The 24526-nt window shown below is 43.1% G+C and overlaps 1 protein-coding gene and 1 long non-coding RNA gene across 9 annotated transcripts in view; one reads left to right on the top strand and one right to left on the bottom strand.

Moving 5' to 3' along the window:
* The first annotated feature begins 43 nt into the window (after positions 1-43).
* LOC121093129 lies at positions 44-6436 on the top strand. Of its 2 annotated transcripts, none has more exons than XR_005829490.1 (2): positions 44-2997; positions 3272-6436. It is a non-coding gene; the product is annotated as an uncharacterized LOC121093129 (long non-coding RNA). The 2 variants fall into 2 exon arrangements; XR_005829489.1 differs by having other exon boundaries at positions 3239-6436.
* A 1247-nt stretch (positions 6437-7683) lies between these two features.
* The window catches only part of CACNB4 (calcium voltage-gated channel auxiliary subunit beta 4), a 108865-nt gene continuing 92022 nt past the window's right edge, over positions 7684-24526 (bottom strand). For 4 of the 7 annotated variants that reach the window (XM_040604998.1, XM_040605000.1, XM_040605004.1 and 1 more), the window contains 3 exons: positions 21509-21604; positions 15051-15236; positions 7684-11068 (listed from right to left, as the gene is read on the bottom strand). In XM_040604998.1, the coding sequence (XP_040460932.1) occupies positions 10808-11068; positions 15051-15236; positions 21509-21604 (543 nt within the window). In that variant the 3' untranslated portion in view covers positions 7684-10807. Of the gene's footprint in view, positions 11069-13640; positions 13694-13815; positions 14428-15050; positions 15237-21508; positions 21605-24526 lie in introns of those variants that run through there. The other 3 variants (XR_005829488.1, XM_040605001.1, XM_040605002.1) reach the window with 3 other exon arrangements.

Here is a 24526-nt window from a genome sequence, read left to right as displayed (position 1 = left end):
GGGGCGGGCGCTGCCGCCATTACGCGGCCCCGCCTGAGGCCGCCCCCCCGCCCGCGGCGTTTTCTGCGCTCTGCAGCGGCTGGGGCCCGGGCAGTCGGGCGCTCAAGCCTGCCGCCGCGCGCGTAAGGCCTCAAGTGTTTGGGGTTTGGGCTTTTTTGTGCGTTTGTTTTTAAGCCGTTAGCAAACAGGTTCAGACGCTCCGTGTTAGGCCGGAGCCAGGGCGCGGGGGGTTGCCCTCGTTTGGCCCGGCCCTGGCCAAAACCCCGCTCGATTCCGCCATCAGCGGTGACCCGCGGAGCTGTGGCGCGGCCGCCGCCTCGGCCCCGGGCCCCGGCGCTGCCCCCTCGGCCCCGGCCCCTCTGCAGCCGCGCTAAGGCCGCGTTGTGCCGGCAGGCCGCGCCGGCCGTGACTCGCCCCCGCCGAGGGCGTTCTCGCCGCCAGGGTTTGTAACTGGGGTCCGGCATGCCAAGGCAGCCGCGGGTGCGTTCCCCAGTGTTGGGCACGTCGTGGTTTTAAACACCGCTGGCAGGCATGGTAAGGAAGACCCACGGCTGCGCTTCTCTGAAAAAGTAAATTTAACTTCAGGGGAGAGGGTGTCAAAGAGTGAAACGGGTGGAACGTCTGGATTTGAAGTTTAGAAGGCGTCTCGCCGAGAGGTTGGCGTTCGAAGGCTTTGCTCCCTGCCACAGCCGTCCCAGTGAGCTCCTCCCCATGGAAAGCTGGCCAGGTGGCAGCTGAGCCAGCCTTGGCATCCACGGTCCCCGCATGGGATGGAGAGCCTCCCTCTGGAGATGGAGAAGCTCCTCTTGGGATGGGATGCCTTACTTGGGATGGAAAAGCCTCTCTGTCCTTAAAATCCTCTGGACACACTCATGTTCCTGAGAACCATCAGCGTTACACAATATAAACTGTCAGCATTACACAATGCAACCTCCTGCCACCGACCGTACCTGTTACTACTGGCTTTTCTGCGCATTCCATCATGCCCTCTCACCCGCCCCACATCCTCTTTCCTGTCCGTGTAGGCGCTTACCACGGGCTCTGTTTTCCCCCTGCTCCTTCGCACACTGGCACAGCTACTCGCTCAGTTCTACCTTCATCTTTCCACATGGTGTCTGGCCCCCTTCCCATAGGACATGTTTCTTATTTCAGTTTTTTGCTTCTTCTAGCAGCTTTTATTCTGACAGCAGCTTCTTGCTTTTACTTTCTCTGCTGCAATATTGGCCCATAGTCAAAGTAGCAAGACCAGTAGTAAGCTCTTGAGTTTGTGTGTCTGTAGGCTTTCATGCTTTCTGTTGCTTAGAAGGGAAATATATGATCCTTAACAGTTGAAGAAAAAAAAGATAATAAACTGGCATGTCACAACTTTCATATGATAAAAATAAACCATGCACTGCACTAGTAATGGATCTGTTGTCATCCAGGTTTAAAAGAGCTAGATATAATGTATTCATGCTTTACAACTTTTCCAGCCTTAACAATAGTGATGCAGTATCAGCTACCTAATATGACAGGGAAAACACAATTAGCCCAGACACCTTCTGGCTAGTCTGTGAAACCTTTGTCACCGGCAGTCTGTGGAAAAAAAAATAATCTTTTAATATGAAAGTTGTTGACCATTTATGGTTTTGGTCCACTGTTTGAGTTTTATTGCTGCTTTTAAACCTCAGACATGACAATCAGCGTGACTTTGGAAAAGCAGCTGTGATGTATCATATCATATCATATAGCTGTGATGTATCATATCATATCATACAGCTGTGACGTATCATATTTGTGCAACGCACAAATACCCTTCTGTACTGTTCCGCTGCTGGAGTTACCAAGATTCCTGTACTCCTCTTCAGACAAGCAGGGCGGTCTGCCAGCGGAGCGCCGCAGCTTTGGAGAAGCTGATGGGGGAAGGCAAAAGGGAAATCAAGGTACCCAGCAGGAACTGTCGCCCCTGTGTTAGAGCTGCGTCACCGGGATGGCGTGTGACCGGCAGGTGAATGAAGCAGGTCCTCCCATGTGATACACTTTCCACAAGTTCCACAGCATTCAGCCTGCAATGGAATTAATTATTCATTAGCTGTCAATTATCTCCCTTTCTGCCATACCTCAGCTGAGAATTTCAGATGAATACCATTCATTTCTATTCTCTGTTTTGCTGGTGTTAACAGAGTGAGCCTGAACCCTGCAGGCTTGTTCCAGGTTTAGGTAGGCTGCACAACTACATGAGAGGGTAGCAACATTCAATTAAAGCATTTATTTTGATTCTTTAAATAGCAGAGCATTGAGGTTACCCCCCCCACACACCCCACCCCTAGCATAGTTTTGTGGGTGGTTTTTGGTTGGTTGGTTTTTATATAGTTTTGTGGGTGGTTTTTGGTTGGTTGGTTTTTTGTTTTGTTCTGTCAAACCTTGTGACTTACTGAAGCAGCTTCTAGAAACCTACAGCCAGCACCTGCTGGAGCCACGTCAGGCCATGCTGGACCGTACAGCCAGCGACCCTTGGTTCTGCCACGGAACACCCCTGATGGCCACCAACTTGTCTCCACCAAACAGCTGCAAAACCGGAGTGACATCTTTACAGGATGAATGAACAGACGGTGTATTTTAGCGCTAGGAAGCTAGTGTTAGGATCTCTTCTCTGGCTTTCCTCTGTTAGTTGAATTATTAAGACATCTGCTCGGCAGCCAGGTTTCACCTGTATTGCACTGCTGCTTTTTTACAGGCCAACACTCACTGCTGGGCTTCCCATCGCTGCTGGAAGCTTTCTGAGAAAGCGCCTGAATTGCCGTGGCTTATCATCAATGCAGTCATACAATTTCCTCCTGGAACTCTGAGAAGCCTTTTGTGGGTCGCATACGTTTTGTTTCAGGCAACTGTAACGCAGAATGTGGGGTCATCTCAGCATTTCTGTTGCTGCAGAAGCACGTCACCTCCTGACGGTAGGATTTCACCGCTGGAGGGGAGAATACTTCGATACAGAAGAAATCCGAACACAGTGAGAAGGTAAGTGGCTTACGAACTTTTAACTTCCAAGATCATAAGAAAACAAACAAAAGAATACGTTTTTGCTCAGTTATATTTATTTGAAAGACCTTAAGCTTTTTATTAACAGCTTCGATTAAAGCTTGCATGCTTCCATCTGATTTTGAACACTTAGACAAGATAATTCAATTAAACAATTTTAAAAGCCCTGCGTGTACATCAGATATCCAAGAGCCAATGTTAATACACACCTAACATGCAGCTTACCTGGGAAGTGTCTTCCTGTCCTCCGAAGGCAGGCTCCTGACAGGAGCGCTGAGGAAGCGAGCCCACGGTGCGGCTGCTTATCGCGGGCACTGCCAGGCCCAGACAGATGCGAGAGGAACGTCCCAACGGGTGAAACGTGCCACAGCCCTGCCGACGGCCACCACCGCTCTCCCCTCCAGCAGCACCAGCCCAAAGAGAAGGGCAGCGATAGCAGGGAGCCCCATGGCACAACACCCTGGCGAGTCTGGTGGGGCTCAGTACAACGCTGCACTGCCGTGTAGCTGGTTTGCTCCCCTGCTGCCGTACGGAGGCTGGGAGCACTGTACTTCCAGGGATTCTGGTGACTCTGCCAGGCTGCTGCTTGCTGTTACTCACTCTTTGGAAAAGGTAGCATGGAACTCTGCTAGAGGCAGCATCTTTCACTGCTTTCTTCTTCTCAGGATACTATAATCAGTATTTCATTTTTTTTTTTTAATTATTCAATCCTTAATACCTCACGTCATTCTGATACTTGTTTCTGTCTAGGAACCAACTTGACATTAGTATGAGATCCTACTGAGGACCAGATCCAAAGACCATTAACATTCATGAGACTCCTTCAGCTGAGCAGTTGGCTGAAAGTATTTTACTTCTTGATGGAATAGTGAGATATTACATGTATTTACGCACTTCGGAGTTGCAGCTATTTAAGAGCAGATAGATTTAAAAATAAACATCATTTACTTCACAGACCAGATGCATCTCCCTCTTCAGAATCTCATTAATTTTTACTAAAAATGCTAACACGTGAAGCTGCTGCCAAAAGCTGTTGGCAAACAATACAAACACCGCAATGTTCTGAACAGTTTTATCAAGTGACTCTTGTGAGCTTTTTGCCAATCCTGAGTGCAGTATACAAAGAGACTTAAAAGACTTTTAAATGGTTTGTAGGTTTTTTTCATTTATTGTAGAAAAGTTATTGTAATGCGGTTCATTTTTGTACATCTAAATTCCATAAAACAAATCCATAGAAATGAGGATACTATCAGCATGCAGTCTGCATTTTCTTTTTTAAATGTTTCTGATCACAAAAATACCACCACTTTTTTTTTTTTCCTTTGAAAGCCACTAAAAGCAGAGGGAGAGCAAAGCATGCAACACTGTACACATTTGCATAGTATATTTTACCCAGCATGCCTTGTAGAATGCTACACATACAGTATCTATAGAAGTAAAAACAGAAAGGGGAAAATCAGCAGAGAACACGAATTTGTGGGTATTTTCTTTTTTTCTTTAGCAAAGGCAGTAATGTCTTTACCAGTGTGACTCTGAACTGGCTCCCAGTGAGGCTGGAGGTCACGCCACCAAGCTATCACTGGGAACCAGTCTGGGTGAGCGTCTGGCGATTTTCTGGGATCTGAGAAGCCCAAGGTCCACAAACTGCAGTTTGAATGACTGTTTTCATCTTCGTTCTTCACCCCTCTATTTCTCATGCGTGCACACAATTTGCATTTTGCTCGATTCTCTTCCTCTGCTGTTCCGGTACAACATCACTTGCTTTGTCTCTCGGCATGAGAAAGGAATCGGGCGTGTTTCAAACGTAAATACACCTTGGGCCTATAGCTGCATCCCTTAGCCTTACTCTCCCTTATGTTTTACCTGCTCAGCAGCATCAGTGTAAGTTTTGGGTAGACTCGTCCGCAGCTCTCAGGCTGGAACATTCTCCTCTGCCCCAGCTCCCGTCCTGCGCACGAGAGCACGTACCTCTGCAGCCCCAAGAAGGAACTCACTGGAGTATTACATTCCTGACCTTGGGCTACTAGTGTGTGCGTGGTATATTCATCAATCATATGCCAAAATCTATACACTGGCCAAAATCAGAATTAATTAATGTAATTTCAGCTTTGAGGAGGAAATTAGCAGAAATGAATGCAGTGGACTTTCTAATTTTAAAAGGTACTCTTTTTTTTTTTTTCATTGATTAATATGGAAGGAATGCAAGTTATTGAAAAATCAATCACACAGGCAAAAGGCGAGGCTTCGAAATAAACCGCTGAAGTATTAGAGAGCAAGTTAAACTGATCAAAACTGCCATAAATCCACTGATGCTGGATCAAAAAATCTACCCCTCTTTTTCAAAAATACAATGCCAAATGCAATAGTGGAATTACTGTAAATTTGTGCTATTACAAATGTGCTTCTTTTTCCTTGCTCTGTTTTTACACCATTGGCAAAATATATTATTCTGTATGTACAATATATTTTCTCACTATATTGATTTTCTACTGCTTATACAGAGTAGAATTAATATCAAAGGGGACTGTGGTGTTAAATTTAATTACATTTTATTTTTCAGGAAACATTGATAAGGCATATGATAACCGGAATGTGACGTTTATGGTCGGACCTTGCAAATACTGGCTCTGGAGAGGACAGTAGGAAACACTGTGTCCAGTAGGAAGGTGTTTGTAGGATCTAGTCCAGAGAGTAACTCATTGCCAAGAAATGGGAGGGGAAAAGGCAGATCTACTGAACGTCACCAAGACCAAGCCCCATGCTCCTCCCAGTTTCACCACTTTCAAAGGAATAGAGGAATGACACACTCTTACTAACATTTTAAAATTACTTCTACCTTCTCCTAGAATTCTCTATATTGATTCACTTACAATATTTCTCTTGACTTCTTAAATGGATTCCACAAATAATAGAAGAGATCTCAACACAAATTTCAATACTAAGTAGCATTTTCAGCTCTTTGTCTAAGTTAATTCCTTACATATACTTTACACATTCTTAAAATATCCCTTTATTTTTTAAGACATACTTTTATTTTTCTATATAAAATAAACCGGACCCGAATAAAAATAATAACAAAAGTTATTTGAATGAGTACTCTTCAAATAATATATTATCTTTTGGCATAATTTTAAAGACAGTGGGTACTTAATTTCCCCAGAGTTAAAACTGGTGACATTACAGTATCTTGTGGTCTTGATACTCTTTGTAGAACTACTACTGGAAGGAATGAGCGGTAACTGCAACAAAATAACATGGTAGCCGAATCCCACGTATACAAACTTGTATTAATACCAACTGGGGTAATATAACTCAATTTTAAAATACACTTTTTTAGGAGTGAAACCACATTTGTATATATGGAACCTTACAAAGTATGCATCTGATTATTTAGTTTGTGGTCTCCAATAATTTTCTTTAAAAAAAAAAAAAGATGAGCATGGAATCAGGGACAGGCTTCAGAAGCACTGAACTTGTAAAACAAAGTACGGCAGAGGACACATTTAATACGTTCTTAAAGAAAAAATGACTAATGAAAGCCCTAACTTACTGAAACCACTCTGCTATAAAGTAGCAGTATTAGCAATATTATTTTGAGACTGGCAATGTCAGTAAAGATAGGGGATTCTGGCATGTTCCAGAGTATGGTATTGAGACCAAACTGAATTCGGAAGATTTGCAGTCAAAGGCAGCTCGAAGTTACAGCCTGGGCACATCCAGAGGAACGACCACCCCCTTGCCTACTGCCACCTTTCCTCCTTTTTCGCTCTTAAGTATGTATTAACAGTCACTTGAAAAGCCAGGGGTACAAAAGGTTAACCCCCCAATACCAACTTCAGAAGCAGCTTTCACACCTGGGGAAACCCCAGAAACCGTTTCTCTCCTCCTTGCAGCACACCCAGCTCTAACGCGGTGAGTACCATCCGCAACGCGCGGAGCCGCCCCAGCCCCCGGCACGCTTCGTTCACCTGGGTCCCTCCGTCAGGTCAGAACCGCGCGGTACCAGCAGCAGGCCGAGCGCCCAGCAGCTGAGAAACGGCGTGATCAGCAAGAGGGAGCAGCACTTGCTTCAGAAATTGCTCTTGCTTATCAAGCACAAAATCACGGTCCCCCCGATCTCCATGGCAAGATGATTCCTCAGGATAATCTGGGTGTTGGGCCACTCCGCACTACCAGTTCTCAAGCAGAACTGATAATTTGGCCACTGTTTAGAAACTACAATTTGATATAGAACAGCTTTAGTTGCATTCCTTTAAACTTAATTTTGTAATACATCCAGTTAGAAAACGTCAGCTGTTGTGAGGTGCACATCCCATGGGATCAGCGTTAATCTACGGAACTAGTAAAAGAAGCTGCGCATCTGTTACACGCAGCTTGCCAAAAAGAAAGTATTTTAACTTAACGGTTTAACAATTAATTGTCTTTAAAGTGGCTTCAAGATTTTTAAAATGGTTTGTTAATTCATTCACAAACATATGAATGCACTGACATATATTGTCTTTAGATATTGAGACCGTTGTTATCACCTTTATTGGCTAAATTGTCACTAATCAAAAGTGTCCTAATGAAAAATTGGGTAACAACAACAAAAACCTCTGAAAAAAAAATCCATGTATAAACATTTCTAAAATCCTCTGTATAAGCCAGAGCTTAGGAACAGAACTCTGATCTTTAATAATATTTTAATAACCAGAAGAAATGGTACAAGGACTGGAAAATTAGTCTTACTCGTATTCATTCAGGAATACATGAACTTCACAATTTTATATAGCGCCATTGCATAATAAATCACAATACAGCTGGCTAGCATTGCTGAAGTTCTAATACAAATACTATGAGTTAACATGTCCTGATCAACATTGCAGCTTTTACGGATTACCGTGTTTCCTAAAAATAATTTACTTTGTAAAATAAAGCGTTCCCATAGCTTGTATCTAGAATAAATTAATGATCTATTAGCATGTTTAGTATATTTGTACTTAAAGATATATCTATCTTCAAAGAATAAAAAAAACAGCAAGCAAGGAGACCTGCTGGATCACTTCTAACTGGTTTCTTATATTAAAATGGAATGGGCAGTGGGAGAGGAGAGGGTAAACTAATTACATACAGTAGTAAACGTAAACCCACATAATAAAGGACCTTGATGTGTTCTTTCAAGACAATACATGACTTCCCTCACAAGCTTGTTTTTATTAGAACAAACAAAGTTTTGGCACTTCAGATGTTGCAGGTGATGGAATTTGTGCATACGTGTTGTGTAGATCTTTCCCTTTACTAGCGTGACATGGAAGACTTAAAAACAAGGCTCCAAAAGGCTCTCGAAATAAATGACATTTTTGTCTAGGAAATGATAAAGCAGTAACTTTGTTTACTAGAAAATATATGTAGGTGCTTTGCAGCTATCTGCCATTAAAATGCAAATATCTTCAAGCAGTTAAATGATCTGATCCCTAACGCTACTACAGAATAAAGATAAACAGCTGTCTAATCTAGGTTTATACATCTCAGTGCATCCTTTGCAATTAATACTTTAATGCACACAAACAAGAAACTTATTAAAGCTTATAGAAAAAAATGTTTTGCCTAATGCCTTCTTTCTCATGCAGGTATGTGTGCTGTACATGTAACAAAGATTTGTAAAAATTACTGGAGAATGCTCCACTGTGCTATAGCAGAAAATATTAAGAGAAGGCAGCTGAAGCCACCATTCCCAGACCAGATCTTGCCGTGCTTTCTCAGCCTAAACGCTCTTTTGGAATCTGCAGACATTCAGCCTGAGAAAATCTAACAGGATCAGGTCTGTCATACCCATTCTTAACTCTGTTACTCCAATGGATGCAGATATCTTCTTTTTTTCTTGGTAAATGGCCCATTCCAATCATCTAGTGGTGCTGAAGGCTGCCTTTTAGCCAGTGAAGTTGTTTCAAAAATTAATCATGCATCTGCAATCTTTTAATGCTGCTAGAGATGTACAAAATTTTTGGCTGTACCAGGTATGAGATGAATTACTTTTCTCATTGTTAATGTCAAGAAGATAACCAGACTCAATGGTAGTGGAAAATACCAGTGATCTTTGCTAACTGGTCCAGAAAGTAGAAGAAACTGTAATATTCAGGAAATTCATTTAGTGCTACATGCTTTTAAAGCCTATGTTTAGCAGGCTTTGGGAAGAAAATAAGCAAATATAAAAGTTAATGATCCTCATTTTTGAAAAACATGGTTTTGACATGAACCTGCATAAAAAAAAATGCACGTTCAGCGTAGTTCTGTCAGTTTTAGAAAATGCACGCAGTGGGGAATTTCAGGAGTCTGCTTCAAGATATCAGTGGGTTGTACAAAATGGTCAATTATGGTAAATTTTTTCAATCATACTGGATCTAAGGCTTCACCAATCATGTAAGACATAAGGTCTGATCACATAAATTTATCTATTCAAAGAAACTGAAGTGATTGTTAGGAAGTAAGGCAGCAGTATCTTCCAATATTTATCATAGTTCTTTGAATCAACAACATCAGCTCTACAACTTTACTGTGAGCAATTTTTTTCTGATACTCCAGTTTTATTGCAAGCTAGTTCTGACCAATATGTTATTTTAAATGTTCATCATTTATGAATATTGAACTCCACTCCCTTCCCTCAGATCAGTGAAATTTAAACTGATCTTCTGGAGAGTTCTTGTGCGATGCTGAAATTTTCAGACATTCAAAGATGGATTTTGAAGGATGTAACATACAGGTAGGTACTCAGATGTACTGGAATGTAGGTGCTCTACACACTGGGTAAGAAGAGTGTATTGTTTTCCATTTAAAAATGCAGAATACTAAAAATGGGAGAAAAAATACAACGTATCTATACACTCATGTTCCATTTTGGGACTACTAGCTGTATTTAGGTAAACAAGAAATAAAAAATAAAAAAAAAGACGACAATTCTCAACCTCTAACCACACAAACTATCCTTAAGTTTGTTAATTCCCCTGTTTCTGTTTCCCCTTATCCTGCCATAGTTCATCATTGCTGACCGCAACAAAAATGTCAGTACTGGCTAAACGAAAGAAATCATTTTGCTGCAACATTCATGCCAAGTCTAAAAATAATTTCAAACTGGAAAGGATTCTGTAACTGCTGCAATAATTTGTGATATTTGGCACTCTCAATAGTTTACATTTGGTTTGTCTGAAAAAGCCATTCTGGAAATAAGTAGTTAGAATAAATCCTTTTATTCTAACTTGAAATGTAAATTGAGCTTCCAGCAAACAAATACTGTAGCTGACTTTCTGGCTTCTAGTGGATTGTAATTTTCAGATTTTTCATTTGTTGTTTTTCTTTTTTTTTTTTTTTTCCCAACTGATTGCAACATGCTCAAGTCGACTTTCCAGTCAATTCACCCGAATTCCAACAGGAATTGGTTTATAAATTGGTTCCAACTGGAACTGGTCATTTGGAATTTCCAGCACCGGAAATTATTTTATAAGTGCCTTGATAAGTACCCTAAATTACAAATGGATGTGTCTAATATCTAACGACAAGAAAAAGTATGGCTATAAATGGCAAATGCTGTACTAAAAAAAAAAAATATATCCAAAAAACAATCTATATGATTGGGCATAAATGTAAGGGCATGGTAACTTTTTTTTGCCCCCTACTTAACATCAAATGAGAGCAGAGTGCAACTTCAGTATAACCGCGTTACATCTGCCAAATTAAGATGATTATTTTTTTTTTCCTAGCTACGTTATGGCAAGTTATCAACTGATGAATACTATTTTTCCCCAGGTTCTTGAACTCAAAGCCTATGTCGTGAATCATGGCTATATCCTCCAGGGGATCCTCGGTTCCTATGGGGTTTGTAAGTGTCCTGGTATGAGTCAGAGTATTCTTCTTCCACTAGAGGATAGTGATCTCGGCTGTGTTGGGAACTGGAAGACAAGCGGTTCCTGCTCTTCCGAGCCCTTTCATTGTGGTAATTTTCATCTGAGGTCATTAGACTTCGTCGCTCAATTGGAGAGTTCTCTGCAGAATGGCTGCTGTGCCTCATACGCTGGCTCTGCGAGTGCCAAAGAATCCATGCATTAATACAGACAAAGTATTTTACAATTTTTAGCTTGTTTTGAGACTTATTCTGAGGTCTGTCAGTATCCATCCACTTTTCTGCTATTCCTTTTACATTAAAGTCTGTATGCTACAGGAATGGGTTACAAGGACAGCCTGGTTCCTAGAGCTGAAAGCAGACCAAACGCCGTATTACAGTGTGTGCCTTGCGGAATTCACCTTGTCAAATATTACAGGCCATTTAGCATGAAAAGTGAGCTGATGTAGTCAGCATTTATCACTTTTCTCTGATCATGAACATAACATTCATGCTTCTATTCTTAGAAAATTTTGAGCATTGATTTATGAGGCTTTAGAAAACATCTGAGGATGTTTGTTGTGGGGGTTTTGTTTGTTTGTTTGTTTTTAATAGGTGCAGCTCTGAGCCCTATTTAAAAACCTTCGTATGACCAAATGATGGACTGCTAACCGGGCAGCTAAGGGATGGCTGAAATGATTAGATGTTAACAAATTCTTTCAACTAAAGCATAAATATTTTAAATATGTTGACAGAAAGTCCTTTTTTAAGATAATTTATTAATTCAAAGGTTTAGCCTTTGCTATCCTCACATCCCCATAATGTGCTACATTTGTCACATGAACAAAATTAGTTCACGTTTTTTGCCAGCAAACTGGCCCAATGAAGAAACAGCCTAAAAAAAATATTTTGTTTGCTGTCATCCCATTTAAACCTCTCAAGAGTATAGCCTTCTCTCAGAACAAGCTCAGTCACTGCTTTCTCTAGATTACACACCCAGTGTCGTTCTCCTGATCCTGGACCTGCCAAGAGAAGGCTGCCGCGACGGCTGCGCCCTTGCAGCCTGGGATTCCCTGCCCCGTCTGCTCCTCTCTGTCCTGAGATGTGGCCGATGCTCTCTGTGCTGTAACACCTCCCCTCGACTGCTATGCCCTCTCTGTACGGCAACTGTTCAGCTGAATCATTTATCACAAAAGGCTCGTCTGCACGGGGCAGGACTGTGCCGATGGGGTACGTTTACAGCAGAGCAGGTACAAGGCTGCAGCTCCTTCTGCCGTTGGTGCTCCCAAGGGTACTGAGAATTCCCACGTAAGGAGCTGGTACCGGAAAGGTGCCCTTCTGCAAGTTCACATGCTCGGCTACCAGAAGGAAACTTCTGCCACATTATCCCCAAGTTTTCCTTATAGCAAATCATGTTTTAGTAGTGATTCTATGTCAAAGTCCACGTATTTTCTTCACAAATGGTACCCCTCATATTTATACGACCTAGGCATGTGATTTTGGTATATAATCACCTCATCAGCTGCAACTTTTAACTTTCTGTGCTCGGAGCCTCTGTCTCCACTGTAGTAATTTACCTCTCTGGCTGCAGCCTGCTCCTTTCTAGAAACCTTCCCGTTTCCCTGCCTCGATTGTGCAGTCATTCTGATCCTGCTGTTTACCTCCTCAGAGGTGCAAGCGTGGGACAGAGCTGGTGTGGTTACATGCTGGTCAAATAACTTTTGATCCTGCAGTGCAACTGGAATGCTAAGCTGCGTTACGTTTTCTGCAGTAATGGACTTAAAATGCAAATCCCCTGGAGCCTAAGAAACACATATCCCCAAAACTTGGAACTACAGGAATTAAGTCCATTTGCTGCAATCAGACTAAACTATGCAGGTTTAGAGCTAGCCAGGGATTAGACACAAAGGCAAACGAACGGCCCCCCTAGGAGTTAGCAATGACAGAATTTACCCTTCCTGCTGAGGACTGCAAGCATACCCAGCTCAACACCGACATCTTCCCCTTCCAAGCAAGGTCACGACCAAGGACCAGGCAGTCACTGGCTCTGGCAGACACACCACACAGTGCCATGGGACACAGTCGGAGCGTGCTGTGGCATACACCCTCCCTTTTACTGTGACTCTTCTGCATCTATGCCATTTAACTTCAGCCTGATGACCTTCAGGAAGTCCAAAGACTTAAGTTACATTGGGAGCTTCAATTCTCGGTAAAGTCCAAGCCACAACCAAGTAAAAAAGGGATACTCCTAAGTCCTGATTAGGTGAAGCGTGTACAGATCGTCCCAGCAAATCTGTATCGTTCTCAGGTGTGGCTGTTACACGAGGCTCTGGGCTTTGGGTATTCGGTTTCCCATGGTATCAGGCGAAAAGGAGTCACAAGGTCATAAGTAGTATAAATTCTTAACATATCATAAGCACCTAAGCTAGATTAATTCCTAGGATTTGCGTGAGTGCTTTATAATTACCATACCACATCATTACGGTTAAAACTGATGCAAATCCTTCTGAGGCCTTGAATCAGTCTAAAACCTCTAGGTGGATAAGCACTTCAGACGATGGAAGTCTTTACTGCGAGATAACCACGTAAAACATCGGAACCCTGTAAACGGGCCCGAACACGTAAGCGGCACTGAAAGCCAGATCCTGCAGCCTCTAGCTGGGCATCATTCGCTCAGGGAGAAATTTACCCCTCTGCAGAGAACTAGCACCATTCAAGTCCCACCTAAGCCTTCACAATTAGGGTGAAGTGGGGATTAAGTGATGCATACCTTCAGCCAGCCCACTGCACAGGGGTGATTTTCATCTTCAGTGTGAGTTTTCCCTAAGTAAATGGAGCAACATTTCACAGTTACTGCTGGTGTCCATTGATCAGAGAGAAATAAATGCCTGAAAAAAATTCTGTGGATACACCCAGTTTTCAAAATGAAACTGAAGAGATGAAAGTTCTGCAGATGGCATTTTATTGTCATGAAGGGATGGAGAACTGAAATTTTAAGGCAAGTGAAAATGGCAACAACAGTTCACATGTGCATGTTATTAGTAACAGAACAGTGCTTGTGCATTCAGCCAGTCAGGAAACGGTGACTTACTGATCCTAATAAAATCAAGCACAGCATTAGAAATGTGAGTATCGAGTATCATGCACCTTCAGTGAAGTGCAATTCACTCACGGAAAAAACAGCTTTATGTTAATTGAAAACACTAAACAATGCATCATTTCCTTCACAATTGTTACCTGCTTCCAGATACTCTACAAGCAGAATAGAGGTTAAATTTGTCAGATGAAGTACTGATTAAATGTAATTTGCTCAGTTCTACTTTCGACACACATTAGAAAGTGCACACTCCTAGAAAGTCACACACACACACACACACAGAACTCCTTCCGAAGCTTTCAGACTGCAGTTCACTGCAATCCTGATCTTCTCAAGCATTCATAACTGTTAATAAAAAAACATTTTCTGTTTTCGAACTTAGTAAAGCACGTACTTCTCATTAAGGACTATTTACATGCCACGTTTGAAGTTTCAAAGTTCAGCCGTTTTTGAGCTATCCCTGTGGAAAAAAATGGTCAGAATTTTTTTCAATGGGTAAAAAAAAAATATTTCATTCACACTCAAAAAGGTGAAGGCATTTTGCTGATACAAGAGACAAGCATGGAAGTTTTTCACCCAAAAGTGAATGTTTTGTGAAGTTATGAGGGTAGAAATAAAAGGGATCATCACAGACACTGTTCTGCATTCTTAAATACAGTAGCTGTTGGCTCAGCTGCTGTGACATGCTGCACACGCTGCCTCTCAATCTGCCAGGGTCTCATTTGCAATGACTTTTTTTGCAAATTTAAAAAAGGCCGTTTTCTAATATGGCTGTAATACCACTTGACAGTGTCATTTAACTCTTCCTCAGGTACTCACTCCTTGCCAGAAAATTTATGGCCATTTCATTTCCCATTAAAGCAAGAGCAGTCACAGTGCTTCAGCACTCAGCTGACTAACTCCTCCATTTGATTATGGGCCTTAGCTTGCCTCCTCCCTGCTGGCAGTGGCCAAACAGCGAGTAACAATGAATGAAACAAATCTACATTAGGCTATATAAAACATATTACACTATCTTCCCCATAGATTTAAAAAACCCACCTGATCTGCACTGGTGTTTGGGGCTGAAATGTGTTTTCATACCTGTAATCCAGAGATTGCAGCAGGATATGGTGAAAGTGCAGTGGATCCTAAATTTCGCCCAAGGAGAGGAGTCATGGGTGTGCTACTGGTGGTGTGAGTAGCACGCCAGTATGCCTCAAGATATTCTGCCAAGTGTTCGCAAGCATCTTCAAGCTGATTTTCATCCAAAATTACATCAAACATTTCCTGATCACAACAACAAAGTTTGGTTCATTACAATGTTACAGATGAAAAGAAAGAGATGTTAAACAGTTCTCATCACACTAATCCTTTAAAATTCAGTAAGTCAGAATCTGAGCATGTGATTGCAAAAGAAAATTACACAAGTGGGTTCATAAGGTGATCAAAAGCCAAACCTCTCAGAAGTCACTGCATCCTTTCAGCAAGGTTCCCTAGATGTTGCGCGAGCCCTACCATGCTCACAGGCACAAGCCTCCTTTAGTGAATTACGTGTTTTGCTCTGCGACAGAACTGAAGCCAGATGTCAGGTAACGCAGCGGTGCTTTGCATTGGTTTTGGACCCAGGGACTCACGCATGCTTCCCTCACCCCAACTGTGAACACACTTCCAGTGTGACGATGCCCCTAAACCCATTTCCACTTCAGCGGACGCAGTGTGCGGTTGCGTTAGCAGCAGTGTTTCTGCTTCAGCAAGGCTGCTGCAGGACACCCAGCCGGTCAGGTACCTGCAGCTGGGAATTCTTCAGAGACTCTCTCCGTGCACTCTCTTTAAACCACCTTCATTTACGCCTATCTGGATAGTCTCACCTATCTGCTCTCAAACCTGCGAGACCACGGTACGGCGTTTTTCCCTACTCATCTGCTCAGCAGAGGACGGGTACCTGACCGCTAGTGACCAGGTTCTGGTGCTTCCTCAGAGCTGCTCGGCACGCAGTCCGCAGAGCGGCTATTCACCGCTGAACGGGGAAGGATCCAAAGCCACTTTCAAAGCCGGCTTCTGCGCTGCCCAAGAAGGCTAAGGGACACCCTGCAATGCCTTTAGATGATCAGCGTGACAAGTGCTGATAACAAACAGCTGGTCATAAACCACCATAAACTGAGTCCCCTCAAGAGAAACATATTTTCAGCAGTGAAATTTCGTACCTCATCTCTAATCTTAACTCACACCTTAGTGGAAAAAAAATATTGTGAAAATAGCACAGGAAATGAAAAAAAAAAAAGTGCAGGCGTTGCAGGTGTTAAGAGTAATCGATGCAAAGCACAGGCTGCTTTTCCGCCATGCATATTTATAGATCTGTCCAATATACATAGAGCTGACATCTCTAGAATAAGATACAAAACAGCATGGTAAATTTATCATAAACTTTCATCACGCAACTACCTTCTGCTCAAAAGTCTGGTCCAGAACTTATTAATACTAAAGTCATTTTATTTATTTTTTAATTTATTCTCTCTTACTGGCATGGTTGAGAAATGTTTTTTCCTCCTCTACCAGCACAGAGTTTTCTTCTAAGAAATCTCCTAACACTACATCCTTTAGTCAAATTCAGTGATTACTGCTGCCTGTTTTGCTCCTTTATTTATCTATACCCTTTACACCCTCCTTTGCTATTTAAACACATGTTGGAACACTATATATCCCATTGTATCACTCACCTCATCATTTGTGGAAGAAGTTAGTAATTCATAGTTAAGTTATGCAACAGAAGAATGTGATTTGCTGACATACTACTTTGCTTTGGAAAATATTAAAACATTACACTTAGAATACACGTTTCTTCTTAAATAAAAGATGAATACTGTCATTTTCTGGTCTGAGACTGGTAAGCAGTTTTCCTGCACTGCTCACTCTTCGCATAGCCAGCCATGATTTGAGGGCAGCTCTGGCTGTCTATCCAAACCTCAGCTTTGCAGGTTGCAAGGCGCTTCTGTCTCAAGGCATATTTTCAGCTGTACGGGATTTTAGCAGTAAGCAGATCAATTTCTAACACCCTCCAACCTCCTCCCTTGCTAAACTTGGGAACTGTCAAATTTCTTTTTAGCCTGGATCGGTTAATTCAGAGAGCTCACAAAACGCTGTACTGGCAGAACTAAATGCGCTGCAAGGCGAGGTCAAAGAGATCAGAGACGGGAACGCCAACACTGCCGCCGATGGCTTCCTTTCTTCGGAGAAATGCAGAGTTAAAACTCCAGCTAACACACCTAAACCACCCGGGTCTGTGACTGTCTGTAGCTTCATGTGGTATTTTGACAGTGATCTCAATTAAACTGAATTTAGGGAAGAAGAACTTTTAACAGTTGCAGTAAAACTGTCAACTTTTTAACAGTTAATGGTAAAATAACACCAGGACTGGTAATAGTGAGCCTCTCAGGCTGTCATTTGAAGGTCACCTGGTAAAGCTGTAATGCTGGCAGGATCCTCATTCCAGGGCTCTACAGTGTTTTACAGGGGAAATAAATTACAGAGACAGCACTCAGGGTTTTTTTTGCATTTAACAGTTCTGCTCATAGCTAAGCTGCGTTTGCTCTATGTATTTGGGAGGAAAGAATCTTGTAAGGAGATCCTTGTTTGTAAGGGTCATGGATTAAAGCAATTTCTTCGCAGCTTACCTTACAATGCATTTTATTCACTGCAATTTCTTACAACACGTGTAAAATTGCTATCATACCAGCACTTCTATATACTAGTATTTCTTAAGTGATATACATCAGAGCAGTGGTCTTTCCTGAGAAGATAAAATTAGTTGCCACTGTCCTCTGCTATTTATTTTGGTTTACTGTATAACCAAAATACGTGAAACATTTTAGGTGCATTATCAGCATATTTATGTTATCAGCACAAAATAAAAATCATGACTACAGAGGCATCCTCCTCACCCACAGGAATGCTCAGGAGAGGGAGTGTAAGAGGGACTGAGCCTCAGGCATAGCCCAGAGTTAGTACAGCTAAGGGCAATCCCAAAATGCACCCTTACCCTCTGAGGTCAGGGAAGGTGAGCCCAGGCTCTGGGGGAAAAGATGCCCCAGACACAACTGCAAGCATGGAGACAGACTCAAGAAGGAGAAGGAATTTGAACTTGTAGACATATCTGGTGTACGGACTATTTTTAATAAAACCAATGCATTTTAGTTCTGCTAATTTCTGGTATTTTTTAGGTTATGCCAAATAGACTCTCTTGCATTGGCATGAATCCAGGAGTTCCAAAAAAAATAAACAAACCATAACAAACTGTATATAACTAGCATGTTTAACGCTGTATGGGTAGTACAGTTCGTGTTTCTTTGAGCCATATAACATTCCTGCTTAACAGAGTCATGCAGTGATAGGCACGCTAAGTACTGGCTTGAGCAGCATCAGTGAAAGATTAGCAAGGAATTAATAATGAAAGCAGTTCCTGAACTTAAATATGCCAAAAAAGACAGCTATTTTTAAAATGTCTAGACACACAGCACCATCTGATTACTTAAGGCTGGCTCTCAGCAAATGAAAAAAAGTGAGGTTTTAAAGTGTCTTCACTTTAAACAAATACTCCTCCTGCAGGTATTTGAGCTGCAAAACACATGAAGCAGGTCACAGTGCAGAGGACAGACAGCGGTGTCTTTGGTCTTAGCAGTATACTTTTACTTAATTAAATCATGGATCAACCTGGTTCTTTAAACTTTACCAAGACTGTCATCTCCCTTTGAGTGCTCCAAGTCAGCAGTAATGTTCTTGAAATCAAACAGCGCAAAGCCGATCAGACAGTTTCTGCAGAAGGCTGTTGTGCAAGTCAGAGTGGAAGGCAGCCTCTGAGCAAGTACGGTTACATGTTTGAAATCTGGGCACTCAGCTTTGGAAACTGTTTTCTTACCCAGGTGGGGGTCTCGCTTTGTTGCCTTAGGCAACAAAACAGAATTACAGGACTGGGTGTTAAGGCAGAGTTTACTAGATCCTGCAGATGGTCAATCTTAAGTGCCACGACACAAGGAACAAGCTACAACACGCATGCTGACGCTGCATGCTGTTTATTTCAATCAATGCAGCTACTTGCCTCATTTCAACTGAAGTGAGCAAACCTAAGTGGAGTAAGAGGTAATCACTGTGTAAAGAGCAAACAAAGCTGTGAAACATGCACAGGCTTCTCTGTGCAGGTGGAAAAATAAATATACCTTTCAAATGTGAAGGATGTGCAGTGGACTGTTCCGTGTGTAAGCTCGGTAACAGCTCGGTGTAAATACCACAAGCCATATTCAAACAGGTGCAGGTGCAACTCCCATTTAACTTGGCTCACACACGTTAAGAGTCAGGAAGTTACATGCTTTTATAGAAATGATTTTGTACTACAGAAAAGCCTACAACTTTATTTTAGTTAACGGACCCTGAACGGCTCACAGGAGATCTCCATCATCATTTGAAGAGATAACAACTGAGTAGAAAATTACGTGTGAGAAACATAATATAGCTGAGCTCTCCAGAAGAACTCGAGATGGCTTGAACATCTTTCAGTGCTGCTCAAAATGGAAAACACAGATGAGACAGTGAGCAAAGTCATCTACAGTTACTGTAACCAGAAGCTTACAGGTCTCTGCAGTAACACAACCAGCTGGATGGATATGCAGTCGGCATCTACCACTTTTGTATGCTGGGCACCTGCAAGTGGTGCTGATGGGGCAAGAGGGACAGCAGGAGGATGGATGCAAAATCCACACCTGCCAGGGAAACAGCAAGCTGTCGGGGACACAGTGGGCACTGCAAAAGATGTATTTAACTAGAGAAATCGAGATACACCCCTGCACACATACACACACCAGCACTTTTCTGGATTATTTAAATTCTTGCTCTGTATCAGGCATAGGACAAATGTGCATCAGATCACTCATTCTGGATACGTTATTAAACTGTTCCACATTTAGTTAAGGAAATCAGACATCTCAGTCGAGCCTGTAACCTTTTTTCTGTGCTTTCAAACATTTCAGTGCAAATCTAGCCTGAACATACACCAAAATGTCAACCAGTGGGCAAGAGGAGAGACAAAGAGAAAGTTCTCTGGAGGTCTTCCTTTCTGCTGGATGGAGTGCCACTGTTCCCACCACAGCAGCTCTGGGACATGAGTGGCATGAGAGCACTGGCCTGAAGGAGATGTAGCTCAGCCTCAATTCCTACCAACAGGAACAGTTAAAAAGCAACACCTATCACTATAATTTAGGAGAAGTGCCCAGAAATACCTGAATTATCTTTTTATGGCCGGTGAGGACAAGAGAGGAGGAGACTGTAAAGTCTGATATCTTAAGAAGCATACAAAACCACATTAAGTTTCATGGAAATAAATCCTTGTGAATCACTACTCCAGAACAAAAGCTGCCTGAACTTTGTTACTTTCATATGAATCGAGAACAGAAGCCATCTGAAATGGAGGCAATCTCTTTAGGGCCTACATAACACAAGGCAAAGTCTTCTAGAAGCATTATCTGACCATTAGGGTCAGGCATTCATCCTGCTGATCTCAACTCCCAGCTTTCTTCCTAGATTGTTCCTAGACATTTCTTTCATCAGCGCTTTACCTATTTTAAACCAGAGAGTATGATCGTGGAAACCTTCCCACTGTCTATTCTGAATTTCTCTGAATCAGTGTAGTTTCTACTCACAGTTCTTTGGCATGAAAAAGATGGGCAATTGGCAAGCCAGGCTGGACTGTCTGACCCTTCCCCTGGTAGCAGCCTCTGCGTTACTACTCCAATGTTACGCACAGCTATTACACTGTGCAAAAAAATTAAAAAAAAAAAAAAAAAAAAAAAGAAAAAAGAAAAACCACATCTGAGTTTGTTTCCACTGCATGGCTTTTACTGTTACAGAAACCAGGCGTGGTTTTCAAAAATAGAAGCACGTTTGAGCTGCCCTGTCTAAACACCTGTACAGCTCTTCTGCCAACACCTGCCTGCCTATTCAGCTGTCCAGGACCAGCAGCCGGTTATTTGAGGTGAGTAATCAGTACCTTTGATAGAACAGTTGGTGAGCAGTGACTGTGCTCTGATGAGGTAACTGGCATGGTTTGGAGGTGCATCTGTGTCAGGAGGCTCAGGGATCACATACATGCAGGCACATGACTCACACCATACAGACATCGGGTCTGCACTCATGCAGCTCAAAGTAAGCCCTCTGCAACCTCCTCTCAAACCAGAAGTCTAAGACTTTGGCCCTTTGGGACCTTAAAATAGCACTGCTCCACAAATGATGTCATTTGCTGATGTGCTAGTAGACCAGTTTTACCCTACACGTCATTTTTGACCTGTCACCTTGCCAAAGATCATAATAAACCCAGCACAGGAATCAGGATGAAGGTATTAAACAACTTGTTTCTTAGCAATAAAAGCTGATCGAGAGTTGCAATTGCAGGGCTATCTGAATCACCATAAAGTGAAGTGATAACGTATGAACTCGGCTATAATCATGGACCAGCACAGCAGAAATCTTTAAAACTCCACGTATCACAAGTTCTTTAGCCTTTCTTCCGTACTTACTGGTGGACATTGTGCAAGTTTATCAGCTGCCACCAACTGAACATTCAAGTGTTTACTTTGTGACTTTCCTCTAGATTTAATCAGTCGCTGCAAAACCTGACAGAGGAAAAGAGGAAAATGTGAGTTTTAAGAATTTTTTATCTCCATAAAGCTCAGACTGACACCCCACTGGAGGATTACCAAGTTCAGAAGCTCTCCATTATGTTCAACAAAATAGATAAAACATTGTCCTTGAATATAAGCACAAACCTTTCTGATAACCTCCCTGAAAGCTGTGCACAGTTTCCTCTGCATCACGTTTGATCCTTTGCAAGTATTTCAAATGCAGTGCCAAATGGTGATTTTGTTTGGTTCTGCTTGAAGTAATAGGTTATTTTTGACAAATGTAATCTCCCAGAGGACCACAAAAATATATATACACAGAACTACACTGGATTGCTGGGTTGACTGTGGCACAACAGTAGCAGCATGCTATGCTGTGTAGCGATAATGCTGTAATCTGTTCTGAGGTGCGTTTTGGGTACAGAAGGCATTTTACACACACAGGTCACATTACTATTTTTTTCTTCTTTTTTCTTCCACTATGTTCATTACCAGAATTTAATGGGCCAAAAAGTCAGGAATCCTAAATTAGTTCTTTGTAAAATTTCAAAGAAAATTACATGTTGATAGAACAGTATTTTCTGAGTTGGAAGGACCTCTAGAGGCCTCTGTGCCAACCCCTCACTCAAGCAAGGCCAGCTGGATCAGCATGCTCGGATCCCTGTCCGGCTGAGTTTTGAACATTTCCAAGGAGACCCTAGCACCTCTCTGAGCCAGGACTGACCCAGTTTTGCTTGTACAGCCCAACATGCAGCTGATTCTCCACTGCAAGAGCACAGTACTCACCCCGTTTAACTGCAATCCACCCAGACCCTCAGCCTGGCCAGGGGCAGGGGTCTACTCCAGCCCAGGGGGCTACTCCAGCCCAGGGGCAGGACTTGTTATTTGCCTTTGCTGAGCTTCAAGAGGTTCCTGACAGTCCCTTTCTCCAGCCGGCCAAGGTCTCTCCAGATGACAGCACTGCCCTCTGGCACATTAACCTGCCCCAGAAGTAGGTACTGTCCACAACCTTGTACGTTAACAAAAATGTTGAACTGTTCCGGCCCCGTTACAGATCCCTGAGTGACATTCACTGGTCGCCAGCTGCCAGCTGGATTTTGTACCTCTGATCAGCACCCTGAACGTGGCAGTCCATCCAGTCTGCCACGTCTCTTACAGTCCATGCTTATCCAGAGCATATCTCACCAATCCGCCCATGAGGATACTACATGCAGAGGACATCAAAGCCTTGCTAAAGTAAAGGCTAACAACAGTCACTGCTCTTCCTTTGTCCACTGGGGTCATAATCTCACGACGGAAGACAGACAGGCTGGTCAGGCGTGATCTGCCCTGGGTAATCCCTGCTGGCTGCTCCCAACCCCCTTCTTGTCCTGCATGTGGCTGGAAACAGCTTCCCAGAGGATTCGCTCTGTAACTTTCCCAGGGGCTGAGGTGAGACTGACGGGTCTGTAGTTCCCCAGAAACAGCTTCTCATCCTTCTTGAGAATGGATGTGACATCTGCCTTTAACCAGTTATCAGGAACCTTCCCAGATCGCTATGAGCTTTAAAAGGTAATAAAGAGCAGCTCTGCGATGGAACGGGACTGCTCCTGCAAGGGAATCCCATCTGGTCCCTTGGTCTTGCACATGTCCAGTTAGTTAGGTGGTCTCCGCATCGTCCTTCTGCTACTGTGAATCCCTGCCACGCTGCAGCGGGCCCACGCTTTTCCTGGCTTTCCTTCTGCTTGCCATGTTCTTACAGAAGCCCTTTTTGTTACCCTTAAGATCTCTTCCTAGTTCTCGCTCCAGCTGAACTCTGGCTTTCTGAACTTGCCCCCAGATGTATTCCTCCCAGGATGCCTGTCCCTGCATCCATCTTCTGTGTGCCTTCTTTTTGTGTTTAAGCTCGGGCTGTTCCCTGTTCATCCACACTGCTCTACCACCCAGCTCAACACAGGAATAGAGCATTCTGGTGCTTGGGGGAAGCTGTCCATGAAGATCACAACAGCTCTCCTGAGCTTCTTTGTTATTCAAGACAAGTCTTTTACAGGATTCTGCTGAACAGGTCCCTGCACAAGCCAGTTCTAGGGTCCAGGTCTGCTATTCTGTTACTTGCACGGCTCACTTCTCTCGGGATCTGAAATTCCACTATCTCATGGTTGCTGCAGCCAAGGCTGTCCTGGACCTTCTCAACTCTGTCCAGTTCTTCCATTTTCCCACCCAGCAGAAGGTCTAGCAGACCCTCCCCCATCCTTTGCTGGTCACCTGCACACAGCGCTCTGCCAGCTGGTGCCTGGCTCTCTGCAGACACCTCTGATGTGCCACGGTGGTGACTCCAGCAGGTGCTGGGCAGCATCCCACCATCGCTGTGCTGATTCCATGAGACCCAAAGCCTCCATCATGACTCCAGGCCCCCTTCTGCACTGACAGCCATGGTTGGGATGGGGTCCATGCTGCACTCCTGAGCTACAGTCACATTCACACTCCATGGCAGGAGCTGGCCAGGAGCCTGGCCATACTGGTCCAGACCCAGCTGCGGATGGTGTATCAACATGCTCCAGGAGGAAGCCTCACACAGGGTTTGTGATCAACAGACTATCATCATTAACTGTCTGGGATGTGGGCAAAGGGCTGGGTGCCTTCTCTGAAGCTCAGCCTAAACTTAGGGCTTGTAGAGAGACAACCCAGGTTGTCTAGAGAACTACAGGTGTGTTGGGGTAGGGAAGCTGCAAAGGGATTGCCAAGGGGAACTGAAAGCTGCAGAAAAAATTTGCTCATCAGGAATTTTTTTGTCTACCAAGTCAGTGGGTGCCTCACCCAGGGCTCAGCCTAAAGCTAGGTTAAGGTTTAGGGCAGAAAAAAGAAATTGCATCAGACATTCCCTTCTCAAGCCCTTGATTTAAAAATTTAACTTTTTTTTACTCTTCAGCTCTTAAT

The sequence above is a fragment of the Falco naumanni genome, chromosome 8 (assembly GCF_017639655.2).
Source record: "Falco naumanni isolate bFalNau1 chromosome 8, bFalNau1.pat, whole genome shotgun sequence".
Taxonomy (NCBI): Eukaryota; Metazoa; Chordata; class Aves; order Falconiformes; family Falconidae; genus Falco; species Falco naumanni.
Note: the sequence above shows the minus strand (reverse complement) of the source record. Positions and strands in the feature narration are given on the sequence as shown.